General features: G+C 31.5%; 1 protein-coding gene across 1 annotated transcript in view; it reads right to left on the bottom strand.

Annotated features, from left to right (window-relative positions):
* The window catches only part of LOC123666641 (transmembrane and coiled-coil domains protein 2), a 72,173-nt gene that overhangs the window by 27,966 nt on the left and 25,091 nt on the right, over positions 1-19,116 (bottom strand). Inside the window, exons 2-3 of the mRNA XM_045600732.1 lie at positions 5,924-6,224; positions 2,427-2,533 (exon numbers count right to left, since the gene is read on the bottom strand). Coding sequence (XP_045456688.1) covers positions 2,427-2,533; positions 5,924-6,067 — 251 coding nt within the window. The 5' untranslated portion in view covers positions 6,068-6,224. The remainder of the gene's footprint in view (positions 1-2,426; positions 2,534-5,923; positions 6,225-19,116) is intronic.

The following is a 19,116-nucleotide window of genomic DNA, read 5'->3' on the forward strand; positions in this document are numbered from 1 at the left end:
GAATATTATACAACAGATACAGCTAATGATACTTTTTTTTTTATTCCACTGAGATGGTAAACAAATGCCTCAATCAAGGGTCAGCCTTAATGGTAAGCGACAACAGGAGCATTGCAATCGCATTGTCAATTTTTGTCCTATCCTCGAATTTTTGGTTTATAGAGATACCTATTATATTTATTAATACTAACTGAGGTAGGGCACAGCAGGAATTTCCTGCTCAAAATATGGAGCAACCCGACTGGGGTAGTACCTCGACCTTACAGAAAACCACAGCTAAATAATACTGTTTTCAAGCAGTATTGTGTTCCTGTTGGTGAGTAAGGTAACTAGAGCTCCTGGAGGGGATTGGGGATTGGGTCGGCAAAGCGCTTTCGATGCTTCTGGTATTGTAGGCGTCTATAAGCTACGCACTATTTGAGAACAGTATTATGTAGCTGTGCTTCGAACACAAACTTACATATTTTTAGAATAATAGTTATCACAAACATGTTGAAATAAAATAATATTTCTTGTGTGGGTAGTAACTTAATCATTAGAATTTGTTTCACAAACTGCTTTTATAATGACGTCATTGTAATAAAGAAGTTTTGTCTTCAGTGTAGGTTTCGTATTAATTTTTATATTTTAAATATTAAAAGAGAGAGAGATATATATACATATATATAATTAATGTGGGATTTTTGATACGAGTATGATATTACATCTGTTTAGGTAAAGTACCAAGGGCATCCGGTGTGATTAATTAAATATATATATATATTGTATAAGATTTTTTTTGCAACATTCTATGTGTTGTTTTATCACTAAATGGTTATAATATTACATATAACAACTTTAAAAATAAATGTCATGTAAACATTAAAAAAAACTTGGCAACTCGACCACCTCCAGTAACACAATTATGAGAACTGATTTAATGTTTTGTATAGTAGTTGAAAAATTATTTTAGTTAGTTTTTTACTTGACAAGAGAACTAAAATACAAGTACAAAAAATTGTAAAATTTTCTATTACCAAAACAAGCCATTCATACAGGACATCTCCTACATTGTTTTATTTGATATGTATTAGATAATTTTTGCGGTTTTGATTCTACGTGACATATAAATTCACGTAAAAAATAAATTTCAGAACGATGGTGTCGAACACACTAATTTTACTTTATAATAAACAAACAATTCTAATTTTACAGCTGGGAAAAACGAAGAATATAGAAACTTGTAATAAATCCATTTTTACACTATTTACTAAATTCACTCAAGGATATATAACAACTTGTTAACAAACTTTTTATTTAGGATAAAGTAAAATTGAATTATAAACATTTTTGAATATCATATCAAAAATTGACCGCTCCAGCGGGATTCGAACCCGCGTCTTCGACATACCGTGTCGACGCTCTAGCCAATTAAGCTATGGAACGATATACTCGCCAGAGCGAAACTTTCGATATGATGATTTTTACTTTCGGTTTAAGCGAACCGTGGCGCCGTCTATAGTGAGTTCTTTACAGAGACTCGTAACTATTCAAAGTTTCATATTACAATGAAAATCTTTGACAGGAGACGACACCATGCTATTTTTAATATGTACGATTTTTATTTTTGTGTTGTGTTAAACCGAAAGTAAAAATCATCATATCGAAAGTTTCGCTCTGGCGAGTATATCGTTCCATAGCTTAATTGGCTAGAGCGTCGACACGGTATGTCGAAGACGCGGGTTCGAATCCCGCTGGAGCGGTCAATTTTTGATATGATATTCAAAAATGTTTAGAATTCCTAATTGTGGGTAACACAAAAATAAAAATCGTACATATTAAAATTGAATTAATTAAATTTCAATTCTCATTATTGTAAAAACTTTAGTTACTAATATTATAAATACAAATTTTTTTCAAATATCATCACGCTTTTGATAACAACGGTGATCTTATCTAAAAATATCGTTAAATTTTTAAATATATACATTATACACGACACTCGCTAAGTTTTATACGCTTATATTACACGTAATATGTACGTACGCAGCAGCGGCGATCGGCCAACTGTTTCGCTATAAATTATTATTTAAATGCGCAACTTTGATACTGTCAAACATCTATTCAGGATAACTGTTATCAAGTATTTTGAAATATTATTAGACATTTATCCGATATTTAATGACCCATTGGCGTAGTGGTTACAGTAGCTGATGTTTTAGTTGTCGGGTTCTATTCCCCCACAAGACAGATATTTGAATTTAGGTACAGATGTTTGTCACGATTTGGTTGCTTGTGCGTGTTTGTTTCTATACCTCCAATACGAGAATAAATGCTTCTGGGGGCCATTGAGTGTATTTAAATTCATTTATTATTAAACATAATAAGAACTGATATAATCAATACAGAGTTATATAAGTATAGTTTGTAGCAATTCAGGTACTTACTCTCTAGAACTATTCGCTGTGGTGTTGCTGGACAGGGGACTGCTTCCCAGGTCTCTGGAATGGGATTTGACATGGTGCGCCCTGGACTCTCCGTGACGTGACGACTCCTGAAGTAAGCGAGTTAAAATTACTAGGATATATACAATATCCTTCTTTTACCCACTAACCAATTTAAAGTACCGGCAAATGTTGAGAAATATACCCCTATGTTTTTGGGTTTTTACTATCTACACACAAATGTATGAAACGGTTTAATAGTTTTAAGCGATATAGTGAGAAACTTCCATCATCCAAACATCTTTCAAATGCATTGCGTTTATATGTATAAATATTATTATATTTATACATATAAACGAAACTTATGAACTCATAATTACTACTACAGCAATATTCAGTAAGAATAAAACTGTGATATTAAAATATCTACTACTTTGACATTATCTATACTAATATTATAAAGAGGTAAAGTTTGTAACTTTGTTTGTATGTCGGGGGTAATCTTCGCAAATACTGATTCGATCATGAAAATTCTTTCATTAACAGAAAGGTACACTATTCAGGAGTGACATAGGCTATATATTATTGTAATTGAACAAAAAATTCAGTAAATAAGAAAAAGATTAAAATATAATATCAAAATGGTAAATAAACTAGCGCCATCTATCGCTATTAGAAAACAATTTATTAGTCTTTCGACGTTATTAATTTAGTCTTATTTTAGTCTATCGACGACGTTTTCTCGATTTTTTATAGATGGCGTTGAAGCAACATATTATTTATTTAAGTTCTATAAAATTTGTTCTTTGAAGTATGTTATTTGGTTCTGCAATTCAAAATAATAAATACACGGGAGCAACATATTATTTATTTGTAAAAATTGTGTTTAAATTTGTTCTTTAAAGTATGTTATTTAGTTAATATAATAATAATTAACGCCCAACGAAGTGGGCACAGGTCGGCTAGTAGTAAATATTGTTTGTAAACGTAAATCGCTGCGTAGTTTATCTGACATTACTTGAGTTACAATTATGAAAACCATGTACCTATTATATTTCAAGTCACGTTCAGTCACAGATTTAGTTTTTAAAAAAATGACATGAAAATAAAATCGTTTTATCATTACCGGGTGTACAAAATTATAACACTTTTAAACAAATATTGTTGAAAATGACTTTGTTGTCAATGAACCTAAGATAAATACTAGTTTATTATTAAAACATTGTAAAAACGGAAGCTTTAAATAATTTTTTTTATCACATGTTTGCAATTTCTGAACTGTATATCGCCTTGCCCTAGTTGACTGATAACGTTATCAGTTACTGAACTGAAGAACAAATTATAAAGATGCATGTCAAAAGTTAAACACGTGTGCTCAGTTGAGTCATATCTCAGTATGATATAGCTGTATATACAATACATATGAACAATCCATATTTATTCTTTATCTACACTTATAATAGTAACATTGAAAAAAGGTCCATTAATGTAAAAATTGTAAGTAGTATTCTAAAAAGATTCTACAACCTGTATTTGTGTATTTGTGATTTTGCATTATGATGAAAGTACGAAATTAATTTGAACGAAACTTAAGCCAAGTTTGATAGACTTGATTCCCATACTACGAGCAACGAATACTTTTTGTCTCAAATGTCTGTGTGCTTTCTTTGGAAGAAGGGATAAAAGTAAAAATGTGTAACGGCGAAAAAATCGTAGGTATAGCTTATTCTTTACATATCGTTGGAAATAAACAAATAGCATAGCACTATTCTAGGCTATAGTCGGCGTATCATTATTTTATAGATGCACAATAATTAAGAAAAGAATCAAGGATTTTAATTTTAGATATCTATCCGCAATTTCAGGACCTCGTGTAGTTATTAACGAGTAGTAGCATAAAGGCATGGTTTACTAAGTAAATTACTACTGTTTTCTTTATCTTCAAAATTCGCACTGATTAATCTTGTATATTCACCATCCCACATGATATTGACAAAATAATATGTGCTGCTCATTTGGGACCATCGAAAGCCAGAATGAAAACAAAATGAATGAATTTAATGACATTTGACACAAGAGTCTTTTTCAAATATCAACCAACAAAACTTATTTGTATTCATTTTTTTAATTATATTTTGTTTAAGCTTATATGTTTACTAAGTACAAAATCATTTTTAAAAATTTTATACTAAATATTTTTGGCAACGGTAGTGTTAGTTCATAGGCGCCTGTTGATTTTTTTTTTTATACAAAAGTTTGCATAATTTTTGGCAGTAAAGAGTACCACTTGCAACTAATTTATTTTAAAAAATCCAAGCCGAAATAGTTTGGCTAACATCCGGAAAAGCGCTTCTTTGTTTTTAAATGTTTAATTTATGTTTGCAATCCCGATAATTCTGCTTGGAAAAGAGCCCCGAAATCCTCAATGGTTTTACATTCAAATATAGTGTGTAGTAAAAATCTTATCTAATAGACACGAAGGGATAGCAGTATACCGCACATATAAAGCGAAAAGATCGCTAACATAAAACTTCTTAACGTGGCTATCTATGTAAGCTTAGTCGAACGCGCTAATCTGACGAACTACCGGTTCCAATTGAAATTGAAATTTTTTTTTAGTTTAATTGCATATTTAGCAAAGCTAAAGGAGATCACCCTACAATAAATAGGAGTGGTGCGTTTTTGACTTCAAGAGTATTAGTTTCGACTATTCGGTTTCCTGTCAAAAGGGTGCCAGAAACGATATTACTAAGTCTTCACTGCCAGTTATCAGATAACGTCTGTTAATCAGAGGTGCATTATGAATTGTAATAAGTAGACGCTTAGAGACGCTATTATCGTCTACATATAAAGTAAGTTCAATCGTAAATAGAAAAATATTATTTCTAATAATATACATATGGAAAATCAATTTCAAAGTGGTTACATAAAATATACCGTGCCTCGGAGAGTACGTTAAGCCGTCGGTCCCGGTTGTTATCATGTACACCTGATAGCGATCGTTACTCATAGATATGCGCGATAGTAGGGAATATAACCGCCAACTCGCATTGGAGCAGCGTGGAGGATTAAGTTCTGATCCTACTTCTACATGGGGAAAGAGGCCTATGCCCGGCAGTGGGATATTACAGGTTAAAGCGTACATAAAATATATGATATAACTTTTTAAACTTTTACGGTCACTATGAACACTTTTTATTCTACGGGATTTACCCCGGGTAAGTCCCGTAGGTAAGTTGCCGAAATATCAGGAGTTTTAAAAATAGAATCGCGGTAAGTCCCATAGAATAAAAAGTGTTCATAAAATATACATATGTCTTTGTCGAATCAAATATCGGTCAACTGATAACCTCAGCCGTTTCGTCTGTTAAATGCTACATAACACGAGTATACACAACAGGCTAACGTCTTATCTTCTATTACATAAAAAAGCAATATTTATGAGTATCTATATGAGTATGTTTAACATTAGGTACATGTAGATGTAATTGTAAACTCACATGGTGCGCTGTGGACGGCGACTGTACCCTCGACCTGATGACGTCATCCGTCACCACCGCCGGGTCGCGCAGATCAACCGCGGACGGCGACTGACTGCGACTCGACCCCTTGCTGTGCCCGTGCCCCACGTGCAACGTATCCATTGCACCGCGACCCCGCACCTGACCACCTTACTACCTAGACGCGGACCACCTTACATTGACTATTACGATTCAGCTAAGCGATCATAAGGAACAATGCCTTATTGTTCTTTCATAAATATATAGATATGACGCTCGGTTGCTCCATTCTGGGATTTATCTGGAAAGAAATAGATACATTTATGTTCGTGTGAATAGAAAAATGTTGCAACAATTAGATATAATTGTGATAATTGTTATCGAAGGTCGCCATGTCACCTTGTTTTGTAATTTATATGTGGTCATTAAGAAACATTGCTTATAATTTATATTACTTCGATTCCAAATATAAAATGATAAAATTGAACACAATTAGATCGTTGGCTAATTATTCAAACTACATTTCAAGACCGGCGTTAGTGATAAGAATTATCATTTGTAATCACCATACAAGATAATACCGCCATACCCAAAATAGACGATACGAATAAAATTTATATGAAATGAAAAAAAAAAATTACAATTTTTCCTTAATGCATGATTGTAATGAGCTTTCGACGAGCTATATGGCTGTTTGTGTAAGTTATTCTGTCTGAATAAGATAATAATACACTCATATAATTGTGTAATAAAAAAAACTCTGAGTTATAAAGAAAATTAGGTTTGATTGCAATTAAATATGGTAACAATTAGCAATATCTTAGCAAATGACGTCATACAATAAAATTATAATTGACAAATTGCGATTTATTTACACTTGCAACAGAATCGATAACTGTTAGATTTACTATCTATCAATATAATCGTCAACTAAGCATTTGATCATGTGCATCAGCAAAGTGTTGTGCATGAGCCCACAAAGGTTTCTGAGTTGGTACGACGAAATAAAAAAAGAGTAGCGAGTAGCAACGCGCGCAGGGTACAGCTAGTTGTTAAATAAATGTAAAAAATAATCCAGGTCTGTTTAGACTATAACTAAAACTATTCAGCACTTTTAATATTAAAGCGAGTCGACAAAATTTGAGGACATTGTCTAACATAAAATTATAAACACATAACCTATGTGTTTATAATTTTATGTGTAAAAATATTTTTTATCGTTATTTTATCGTCAATATCTTTTAAGGAAAACCTTTTGACGAATTAATATTTAAGTATGATATGTTTGACTCTATCGATGACTTCTTTCGTAAATTTTTAATATAACTAATATAATATGAGTGCACTCATATAATGAAAAAATTTAAGAGTTTGTTTAAATGTCGTGAATTCAGTAGTTAAAACATTTAAAGAAAAACGGGCAATTAAAGATCATGCTCGAATCCCTTTGGCTTATGGCGCCTTATGGCTTTTTAACAGCCTATTAGGAACTGTAATAATAAGTCAATGAATTTCACCAGCATCAAAAATAGTCGCGTGTTAAAACCTTAAAAACGTTTTCCGACCGAAATTTCGTCACCGCTGCACCAGAACGGTCATCGACATGTCCAGGGTTTCCACAAAATTCTTGTGGTCAAGACATTACATTAAATACATTTTGTTTGGTAGCTTTGTCTTTATATAGTCCAAAAGAGGTTTGTAAGAAATTATAAAATCCTAACATCGATGAAAATTTCCAGACGTTTCTCTGTCTACCAAATTGTTCTGCCTTTTTCAGGTTTCCCAGAAACAAGCTACTGCTGAATTAATGGGGAATAAGCAATAATTAATAGGATTTGGCACACACCGCCAGAAACATAATCTAATGTATGTGTATCTATCATTATTGGCTTAATGACAGAGCCGTTAGCGCATGTGTTTTAGATGTATATAAATAATTCCTAGAAAATGAATATATTCAATAATTCAGCAATAATTATCGAAATCAAATATATTAAGCTTTTTATTCGAGTAGATTTGGGCGGATTTTGATAGTTCGAAACCTGGGAATCTACAAGGATAAAGTTGGAATGTATAATAAAAGAAAATTCCACGTAGACCGCTTTGTAACTGGGAAATATTCGGCTTTGTATCATATTGAACGCTAACTTTCTGGGTGCCGACATTATTTTTGATGTATGGTTTGAAATAAAGCATATAGTCAAATTAAATAAGCGCTATTTATTCTGACTGCCATGTAGCCTTAGAAACTAAGTTTCACCTTTGAGGTTAATAAATACCCTAGAGTGTTATACCTCGTTGGATAGCTGATAAAATGAAGATGTTTTTAAGCACATCTGCAGAGCAAGTGCCATAATAATTTTTTGAGATATCCAGAAAAGAAAAATATTTTTTTATAATTTGTACTTATTTTCTTAAGTTTCGATCGTCTACAACGACCTATTTAGTTAACTTACGTGCAATTTTAGTCATTGAGGTCATTAAGCATCTCATTCTTCATGTAAAAAACCAAAAAAATAATCATAAGAGTCAAAAAAATTCAAAATATTCAGTTCAATAGCCGAAAAATTGGGCATTTTCATAAAAAAAATTAAAACTCGAATATCTCGAAAACGGTTAAGTTTAGGATGGGGGGTTCCATAGTGAAATCATTCAGAAATGGTGTGTACTACACGCCCTTAACGGATCTAGGTCGACTTTTCCTGTAACCCTGTATATTGTATTATATGGCCGTTGCGATTTGTTCTATCGATGACGATGATCACGGTTTTGCGAAAATGGTCGTAAGCACCATACAAAACACATCGCTTAGGGCTTAGGCGTTTTAAGGAGTAAATATCTCATTCTCTCCTATGTTCGCTTCAGCCTGTCATATCCCACTACTGGGCATAGGTCTCTTTCCCCATGTAGGAGAAGAATCCTATCCCTATATTTATTTATCGTGACGCATTTTCGTTTCATAGAGTTTCAAGTCACAGCGATTGTAAAAATTATAACAATAATAAATACTCTTTATTGTACACCACAAAGAAACATTACAATAAAATGGGATACATATAAAGAAAGATGTACAAGGCTTATCGCTAAGAGCGGTTTCTTCCAGACAACCTTTGGGCATAAGACATAGCGTAGAAAAAGAGAAGCGGTAAGGAAGTGTACAAACAGTTGTAAAAGAATTGACATATAGTTAACAAGTAATATGATATTAAAAAAAGTAAATATATATGCATACACATTTCATTAAAAAAAAAACAAAAAAGACATTTTTATTGCATAACTACCTTATACCTTTAGCAATATACGAGTATAATAAGAAATGATATGCCAATAACTTACGACATGCATGAAAATGGGGAGGTAGCATCGCCTTGTATGAAAAGTGTTTCATTAAAATACGATCATCGTAACTACGACTGCAACTGTAAGTATTATATGCTATTTTTTATTTAAACCTTAACAATGTTATTTTATTTCAATCTCCTAAGAACTAAAATACAGAATTATAGTTTTTCTACCTAAGCTCACAATTTTCTTTCATAAATATTATCATTCTTAGTAATCTAAACTATCTCAATTACAGCTCAATAGGTAAAATATGTAAACTAGCTTTTCTAGTACCCAAATTAACATCGACGAATCCTTAAAGAAGGCTAGTAAAACTAGCTAACTTAATGGCCAACCCTTATCCGACGCAATGTTGCGAACTGGTCTGCAACATATGGACACGGCGTAAATCATTCGTATGTCAATCACGACAATGCGTATCGCATACCAAAATTATCATTTACATTGCTAAATATGCATGTTCGCCGTACTTTCTCAATGTCAACTACTATAACAGGAGCATGGTTGTTTAATATCAGGAACATTATACGTAGCACGCGGAAAATATATTTATGAATGTTCTAGATGTTTAGTATAATCAGCAATTTTGGAATGTAAAGATAAGAAAATGCAAGAAACGCAAAAAAAAAAAATATTAGAAAATATAGTGTAGAATAAAATACTATTGTTATGATACATCAAGGTCTAAATCTGTGGTTCTTAACCTTTTAGTGATGTAGGACTATTTATCAAAATGTATGTTTTGCCACGGTCCTGTTTGACTAACTGTTTTTTGGGTAAAATATAGAGTATTTACTTATAGGCTAGTGAGACTAACTCACTCTGCAACTCGCTTTCGCGGACCACTTTGGGTGCTTCCACTGACCACCAGTGATCCGCGGACCACTGGATAAGAATCAGTACTCTAAGTTATATTTTGAAAATTATCCAGTGTAAACCTTTGCATAGAGACATCCTTAAATACTTAACTTACAATATTGCCAATTGCACCTTAAATAAATATTCTTAATTATGAAATCATTTTACGTTTCCATCGTTGATATGATAATCTAATTCATGGGGACGTGAAAGTTTTCTTGATTGGAATTCACCCTCATACAAATAGAAACAAACAATCAGCCAAATTAAAAGTATCATTAAAATACGTATTGTTTTTATGGATTTATGTGGATGAATATAAGCAAAGACATTAACGCACAAACAATATATACTATTTCTAAAAAGTATATGTATGTGGGTTTTGTCTCTCGCTTGTATAAAAAAAAATCGTTAACGAAGCAAACAAAGCTACTTAATATAATTTCAATACTCTATTTAATGACTTTTAGTGGTGCCTCATACCATTCATTATTTAAATAATGATTCGATACATATCGAGCATAGTAAATCATTGTTTGTAATAGTCACTTACAAATCCCCTCCTGTGTTTTATTGTTTTAATATGGAAATGTTACTCTACTGAAAAGAATATAAGTCATACATACAATTTTTTTTTATATTTGTTTTGAAAAATTTTCCGGAAGCGCTGAGATAAGACATCTTATAATAATAAAAATAGTATTTATAATTTTTTGTCTTATAAACCAACCAACCCGCCTGCCCAGCGTGGTGACTATGGGCAACACACATGAGTTCACGCATTTTTGGCGCGAACTTGTGGAGACCTATGTCCAGCAGTGGACTGCAATAGGCTGGAATGATGATGATGATGAATGATGTCTTATAAAGTATGTCTCAGAGAAGTTTCAATTGTTATTACAATGCATATTTGCATGCGATTGTTATTAAAACGACTTGTATATACATTTCTCCAATTACGTAAAAATTATTTTAAAGCATATGTATAAAACATCACTTAAATAAATTTAAAACTTTTGACCTATTAATGTACACAGGTAGGTAGAAAATTAATTTAATTCGATAAATCGTAATAACGACGATAACGTCTTATCGTTTGTATATTATCGCACTTTACGTATTCCGTATTTGGCTATCAATGTGTGTAGAGTGGAAATAATGAATAGTATATGATGCGTTTATGTATGATTATAATAAAAAGTTGTCCTGTTTCTTCTATTGAATGAAAATAAAATTCTCTTTCTCTAAGTATATGTTTATGTTTCTGTGTTTCTCTCTCCCTCTCTCTATGTGTGTGTGTGTGTGTGTGTGTGTGTGTCTGTGTGTGTGTGTGTGTGTCTGTGTGTGTGTGTGTTACACGACAGTATAACGATTAATTAAATATGATTTTTATAACATGGTTAGCTGTGCAATAAAATGGATACTTCGACTAGTTTACTGCGACATGTGTAAAAATGTTATCTTTGTACATGTTCGATCAGAATGTTCAAAAAAGCGAGGAATCTTGCGACCTAAAAGAAGTCAACGCATTTATTTGAAATTCGCTTTATAGAGAAACCGCGTATAACGGGGTCGCGTAAAGCGGGGTATGACTGTACTTTGTAGATAATACATGACAAATAATAATTTCTACATTTTTTGTTGCTTTAACGGAACTATATCTATAGTATAGTTGTTATACACATATATATATAACAATAATAATAGTCTATATTGTTCAACAACAAAATCTTTACTAGGAAAACAATAACAGAACTACAAAATAAAAATAGTTTAATTAATAAAGACAATGTCCGTGAGACGAAATATTTATATACCTGTATACTATACATACATATATTACCCGTGTTGTTGTTTCTTTAAGAAAATTGCAAGAAACTTCCTTTTGAAAACGTTATAGTTTATACTTTTACCTACTAAGATTCAAGTTGTTATGTGATTGGCGTTCTTTGAACTGAACACCGATCAATGTAAGTCGTTTGTTACGTGTGTTACCGATCCAGATACCGGGAACTCGGATAGGATGCTACTTGCAAAGAAAATTCAAATACCTACACTTTTTTCAATAATAAAATTTAGGTATTATTGTAGACTTGAATCTCAGAAGCCGTCCAAACTTTTCTTTTTAATACAAAGGAAAAAATAGTCGCGTTATTGCTGACAATATTACAATATATAGGTATACAATGCTTGGAACTTTTTAAACTTTATTATTTAAGTTCAAAGCCTGAACACAATATTTTTATGCTAATATATGTTTTATTAGAAAGGTTACAACTAATATCAACGAATTACCTCGTTCAATATTTTTTTTATCTTACTGGAATATTCCACTAGGTAACAAAGCAATAACCTTACTGATAGGTATCATTAGGGGTCAATATTCGCCTAACAAGCATCTGTTAAAGATAGAGTAAGAATAATAATATAATAAGAAGTTAGATGTAAACAATATCCCAGTTGCCGAAGTTCCGTGATTCGAGTGATATTATCAGAAATAATCTTGATTTATGTAGACATGGCTAAACTACATCACAATTGTAATTCTAGAATTATAGAGAATGTTTTAAAACGCCATAAAATACAAAATTAAACTCTAATTTGTAGTGAAATTCGGTTACTTGGAGGTTAATCGTTCAATTTTTAATTAGCATTATAACAATGTTAAGTACCAGGAGTCAAGTATCGACTAAGAGTTCACGTTGAATAGCCCTCTAAGAACCTACTGACGTTGAAGAACACCCAAAGAACCAACCGAGTAATTTTTTATTCTTTTTGTTAGATCATTTTATAATTATAAACTTAAATTTCATATGAAATATCTCACTTGTACAAATATACTAAGCCCTAAAGTCCCAGTAAGATAATATAAGAATTATAAATTTATGGCGGTATTAAACAATAATATTTTAACAACAAATTTTAAGGATAATAAACAAAGCAGTAAATTTTAAAACTGTTCACTGAAATTATAATATGGGCAATATTTCTACACTATTGTTATAGTAAGTAACGTTACAACAAGCTGATTATCTGCTGTGATCTTGGCATTCAACCAACTTTAGAGTAAGTAACAAAAATTAAAGCAAGCTTACTTCAATGGGAAGAATGGATGATTTACATAATTATGTTAATGTATTGTATTTAGGTTTTCTTTTTACGAACGATGTACAATGCAAGATGTCAAACTATTGTCCGTTTTCTATAAATAATTTCTTTTAGAAGTTGCTAGTGAGCAAATAATATTGACATCCAAAAAATAATGTTCTTAACTATATTTATTATAATAGCGTGCAAAAAGTGTGAATAAATTGTATAAATAAATAATTCAATTTAATCAGGGCGATTTTGAATAATTCATTTAAGTTTCTTTTTGTATGAAACACATTTTCATTGAACTGAGATTAAAAAACAAGTTCACACATGAGTTCACGTCATTTTGGCGCGAACTTGTGAATGCTTATGTTCAGCAGTGGACTGCGATAGGCTGAAGTGATGATGATGTAAAAACTATAGCTTTTTCGTAAAATTTAAGTTTAAAAAGCTAACTAATAATAAGTAGAACTAGTTCGGCATAATTATTCTTTGTTTCAAACCGGCGGTAGTAACGTGTGATTGTCTTGGTAGTACCAATTTAAAATCAAGTTCTACAATTTAACAGGTGTTAAGGTGAATGGACCAATATAACTGGTGCATGTTTTCAACATTTATTTTTATTGTCTTTTTTATATTGGTATTAAGTGCTTTTTTCCGAAAACTCACTTCACATCTTTGTTCTTTCTGTAGTATGTTTTATATTGAGTCCTATTTTTCAGCTTACGTTTAATATTATTAGGTTATACTTTATAGTCGAATTGTTTATTAGCATTTGTGATTGTGATAAATCTAAGTCTAAAAAGAAAAGACCTTAATAGACAACATTAAATATACTGTTTTTATTCCTGTCAAACGCATTTGTGTAATAACCAAATTATGAGCTTTGTTTAGAATATAGAATACGAATATGCGTCATGCATTAAGAATTTATACGTTTAAACCAGTTATTGACCTTATAAGCTGTGACGTACTGTCAAAACTTGTTTAAACGCAAAATCAGAATATCGATGTGAGGTAAAATTTATGGTAATATCTGTAAGACGGAACTGCTGACAAAAATCAGTTCGCATCTGCTAAGAAGGCAGCTCTGTCGTGACTTTAGGTTAAAAAAAAATGTAATTATAATAGGAATAAATTCTATAGAACATATTATTCTTAAAAGTTACGATAATTTAAAATAAAATTTATGAGAATAAAGTTTCTATGACCATAATTTAAAATAAAGGAATCACAAAATTGTGAATACATACATTATAGTGAATTTAATATATGTATTTAAAAGAAAGCGATTGCAGCTTTTCTTCTACATCAGATAACAATCAACACGCCGTCACCGTAGAGCTAAAAAAATCGTTCAAATTTTCATATATATAGTGTATTAATGTTAAAATCAATTTTTAATCATAAATTAAAAGTTTCTCACTACATAAAACTTTATTGTTTTTTTAAATTATATTAAATTATGTTTAAAAATTATGGAGTTTTTATTAGTTTATTCACACCATTAGAGACTTTAATATACTTAAAAAGCGGAGGGAATAACCGTAACGACACTATTAAGTAATATTTTATTTTACATACAATAACACATACATATACGCACACTAGCCTACGTACTTAACGGGTTTCGTAACAAAAACTTTGGCTCTTTTTTTAATTACGGTAAAACCCAAAATTATCAGTAGATTTACACGAGGGATGTAGTTAATATAAAGATAGCTTTACCCTCGAATATACTTACGTATTGTAATAACATTCTAAGCAAAAATAATATTAACCTTTTTGTTAAAATAAAACGTTATAGAAACATACTTTTGACAAATTTTATGTGTATTTTTAAAAATCCATTCAGTGAATATTTTTAAATGTAAGGTTTATACATACATTTTTAAAATTTCGTGAGGTAATACGATTACAACAGAGAAAAAACAGTAGTAAAAGAATAACAAAGAATGCTTAAACCCAAGAATTTAATATTAAACATTTAAGTATTCTACAATACTAAATAAAAAGTACTTAAACACGCAAAAAATTGTGAAGAATTTTTATCAAAGAGCAATTGAATAGGAATGTATTATCACGACAGTTTCAAATAGAACGAAAGAATAATTTTGTAACGACGTCACGGTTACGTCTTGTAGACGACACGAGTGCGAAAATAACGCCTATTATTTATAAATAATCTACTTGTACATGAGAAACGGCTCAAGTGGATCTTGGATAGATTCCGATTGATTCGTATAGTCGACTGCACTACGTCACTGCTTCGACTTGCATGTTTTAGCATGTGTACATGTATCTGAAAACCTGTATGCCACTTCTAACTAAACGACCTAGAATTAGTTAACCAACTTCAAAAAAAGGAGACGGTTCTCACTTTGATTGTAGTTTTTATTTTATTTTTACCTTCCTTTGATTTATACTATATCATAATTAGAACACAGTTATCACCAAAGATATATTTAAAACAGGCTTTTGTTGCGAATGCAGTTTTTATTCGTTTTTATTGTATTCAAAACAGAAATGTTTCATAAAATTTGTAGTTTTATCAAACTTCTATTTCGATGTCTGGCATAACTGGCTGTACTCAACAAACAGAATAACGCGAACGCTCACGCGCTACGCTTATAGTATTTTCCAACCGATTTGGAACCATTTCCACAATTCATTTTGTGTAACGTATTACTAGCTTCATTACAGCTGTTTTTATATTTCGTGTTGTTCATAAAGGTTATTTTCTTATTCTACTAAATAAATATACAGTTACGATTTAGCAAGTAACATCCCACTGCTGGGCATAGATCCCTTTCTTCATGTAGGAGAAGGGTCTGAGCTTAGTTTATCATGCTGCTCCACCGTGGGTTGGCAGATATGTTCCCTACTATGAGTAACAATCGTTATCAGGTTTCTATTATATCAACCAGGAGCGACTGCTTACCGGGAGACCCATAAGGACAGACAAACCAGAGGGGAAAGAAATATTTGTACAAACTCAAATATCGAACACGAAATCGCCCGTGTGTGAGCCTACTCGGTGCACTCACAACTACACCGATGATGTCGAAATCGAATAAATAGTTCACCAAAGATATTCATGAAATTTTCAAACGTCAGGTCACAAAATCGTCCTCATCATTTTATTCAGGATTTCCATCCGAACGAGTGGAATACGTAAGTATTCACGACTACACGAAGAAGACACTGACCTGACGTTTCATAAGAACGTTTTGAATGTAAATAAAACCTGAAAACAATATGAAGCAGATCAGTTGTATTTGGTTAAGTTATTAACTTTTTTTTCGAATTTAAAAAGAGCTTTTTAAGTTTAGATAAAAAAATTCGGTAGCAGAGGTGAAAATGAAAAGTCGGATGCTAAATTTGTTTTCGGAAATATAGGGTTTGGTACGCCCTCCGGCTTGATGGACCAAGGATCTACGTAAGATCGGCCGTGGGGGCTGAATGAGGACTGCGGAAAACTGGGACGTTTGATGCGAGCTTGAAGAGGCCTTTGGACTGCGATAAGTTGAAGCGAAGCGAAGAGTGATAATTCATAAGAAGAAAAAAAGTAATTAATAAGATTTTCAGTTCTATATTAGACAGTACAGATTATCAAAATTTTACTAGTAGAACTTATAAAGCAATCAGTTCTTTTTAATCTACTTAATATTTTCATTATTTTTTAAAACGAGGCATAAACATGAAACATGAGATTTTCTCATACATACATTACATTTTTTTTATATTATGAGACATTACTGTGAAATGAGAACTAAGTAGGTACTTATAACAAGTCAACAACTTTCGTAGTTATCGTTATCGTCATTTCCATTTCATCTTTCACCGACTATGGCGTAGATAAATAATTGTTCGAATTGCACTTATTCCATTTAGTGCGTACTCACTTACAAACTAGACTCAATATTAGCAAATAATTTTAAATATCGTCTGCCTAATGAAAACAAATTTTGATAAGTAATAAATGCTTATTAATAGTGCACTGTTAAACTGTCCATTGTTTTTATTTTATTTCATATTATTTTTTTTCTTTTTTTCTATAAATTAATAAATAAATATGAACATGATTGAAGAAAAGAAAATACTTGCATCGACCTCGCAAAACTAAAACATACTTAACCAGGTGTTACAAAAACTAGTTTCGAATTTTACGAACCAATTTTGCATCTCAGTGGTATTTTTAAGTTTTACCTTGAATACAGGTTAATGTGGCATGTTTATACTTAAAACTGCAGTCTTACCACTAAAAGCAATATTGAAAAGTATCAATTTACTACACTTAAGTAATTAATAAACTGAATTAATTTTCATCTTAAGACCATTTAAATAGATGTTAATAAGACATAATTTATTTGAAACATTTACATATTTATGACATTGGTTCAATTTAAAACTAAACATATTCTGTAGATAGCAATTACGGAGGTAATAGAAAATCAAAGGAGCGAATTGCCGATTATAACATTTGATGGGATCATTATATGTCCAAAGCTACGGGTAGGATGAGATGCTAGTGATGTCGTTTTAATAAAAGCTAGAATGTCATACAGTACGAACATCTAAGGAACTAACCATGCTCAGAATTGTACTTTACGTTAAGACCTACCTAACCAGCCTAAAAAGAAAAGAAGAAATTTGGAAAACATGATTTTGTTTATAATTTCTAATATCAATTCGGTCTAATCTAATTTCAACGTGATGGCTTAGTAAGTAATCTGAACAAAACAGTTAATGATTACTATTATGTATAGCTTATTTTAGTTTAATTACAATTATTAGTTTAAAAATTCTGCATAATTTTTTATACATATTTATAGCATACACTTAACAATGGTTTAATATTAAAACTGTTCATATTTTACAATTATGTTAAAAGTATTCTATCTTTCTATAGCTTCCAAAGTCTGGAATTTTCCCAACTCATCCCATTCAAAAACACTATTTATAGTCTGATATCTCAATTATATATTCGATTCAGCTGTTTTATAACACACGCTCAGTGTGCAGGTTGAACTTTGACACTGCTGGGTGAACGAATGATACGCGCAGTGTCTGGACCGTGAGTCATTGACCCGTAAGTTAATAATTTCCTGTGGATAGCAATTAAATCATTTATCAGATCTGTAATATGCTGTAAGCTCTTTACTTTTGACAAAACTGAAAGCCATTTCTTTGTCGATTTCTTTATCGATATCTTTATTGTCTTACAAATCTCTACATGTTATGAATATTTAAATAAACAAAGTACATAAACATTAACTTAAATGCATTTAGTTATGTAAGTTTTCTAATTCCACGTTATCTACTGTACACACATATTAAAAGAAATTGATTTGTATACTTATTTAAGTCAAGGAATTGATTTTTTATCATATAGGTTATATTAATTCGTGAATGTGTTTATTAAAAGAATTATTGTAAAAAAAATTATATCAGTCAACTGTTACCTAAAACACACGTTACCTTCTTCAGGAAAAGACGACGGTGTGTGTACGTCGAAACATATATCTCAATTTAAGAAGATAGTCATACCGATCTAATGTGTATTTCCCAGGCAGAGCGGTTTAGACTACAATGATTATGAAAAAAGACGTGACTAGAAAATTTTAATAATAGTTAAGGAACATAAAAATCTTGTTTATAACATTACATTTTACGAGACGAAGCTGCAGAAAGAAGCTTGTTAGGTAAACAATATTGTCTTGTCACGGGTGTCCAAATAGAGAAATTTTCGGACTATTCATTGTAAGTTTCACGGTCATTTAGCGGCATCGTGTGTGGAAAATGGGGGAAGAAATATTATGCGGGCTGATTAACACCTCCCCTCGTACTTGAGAGGTCGAGGGCTGAGTAACCTTTGTCGAGTGAGAAAAGGGCTG

Source organism: Melitaea cinxia, chromosome 26, assembly GCF_905220565.1.
Source record: "Melitaea cinxia chromosome 26, ilMelCinx1.1, whole genome shotgun sequence".
NCBI lineage: Eukaryota > Metazoa > Arthropoda > Insecta > Lepidoptera > Nymphalidae > Melitaea > Melitaea cinxia.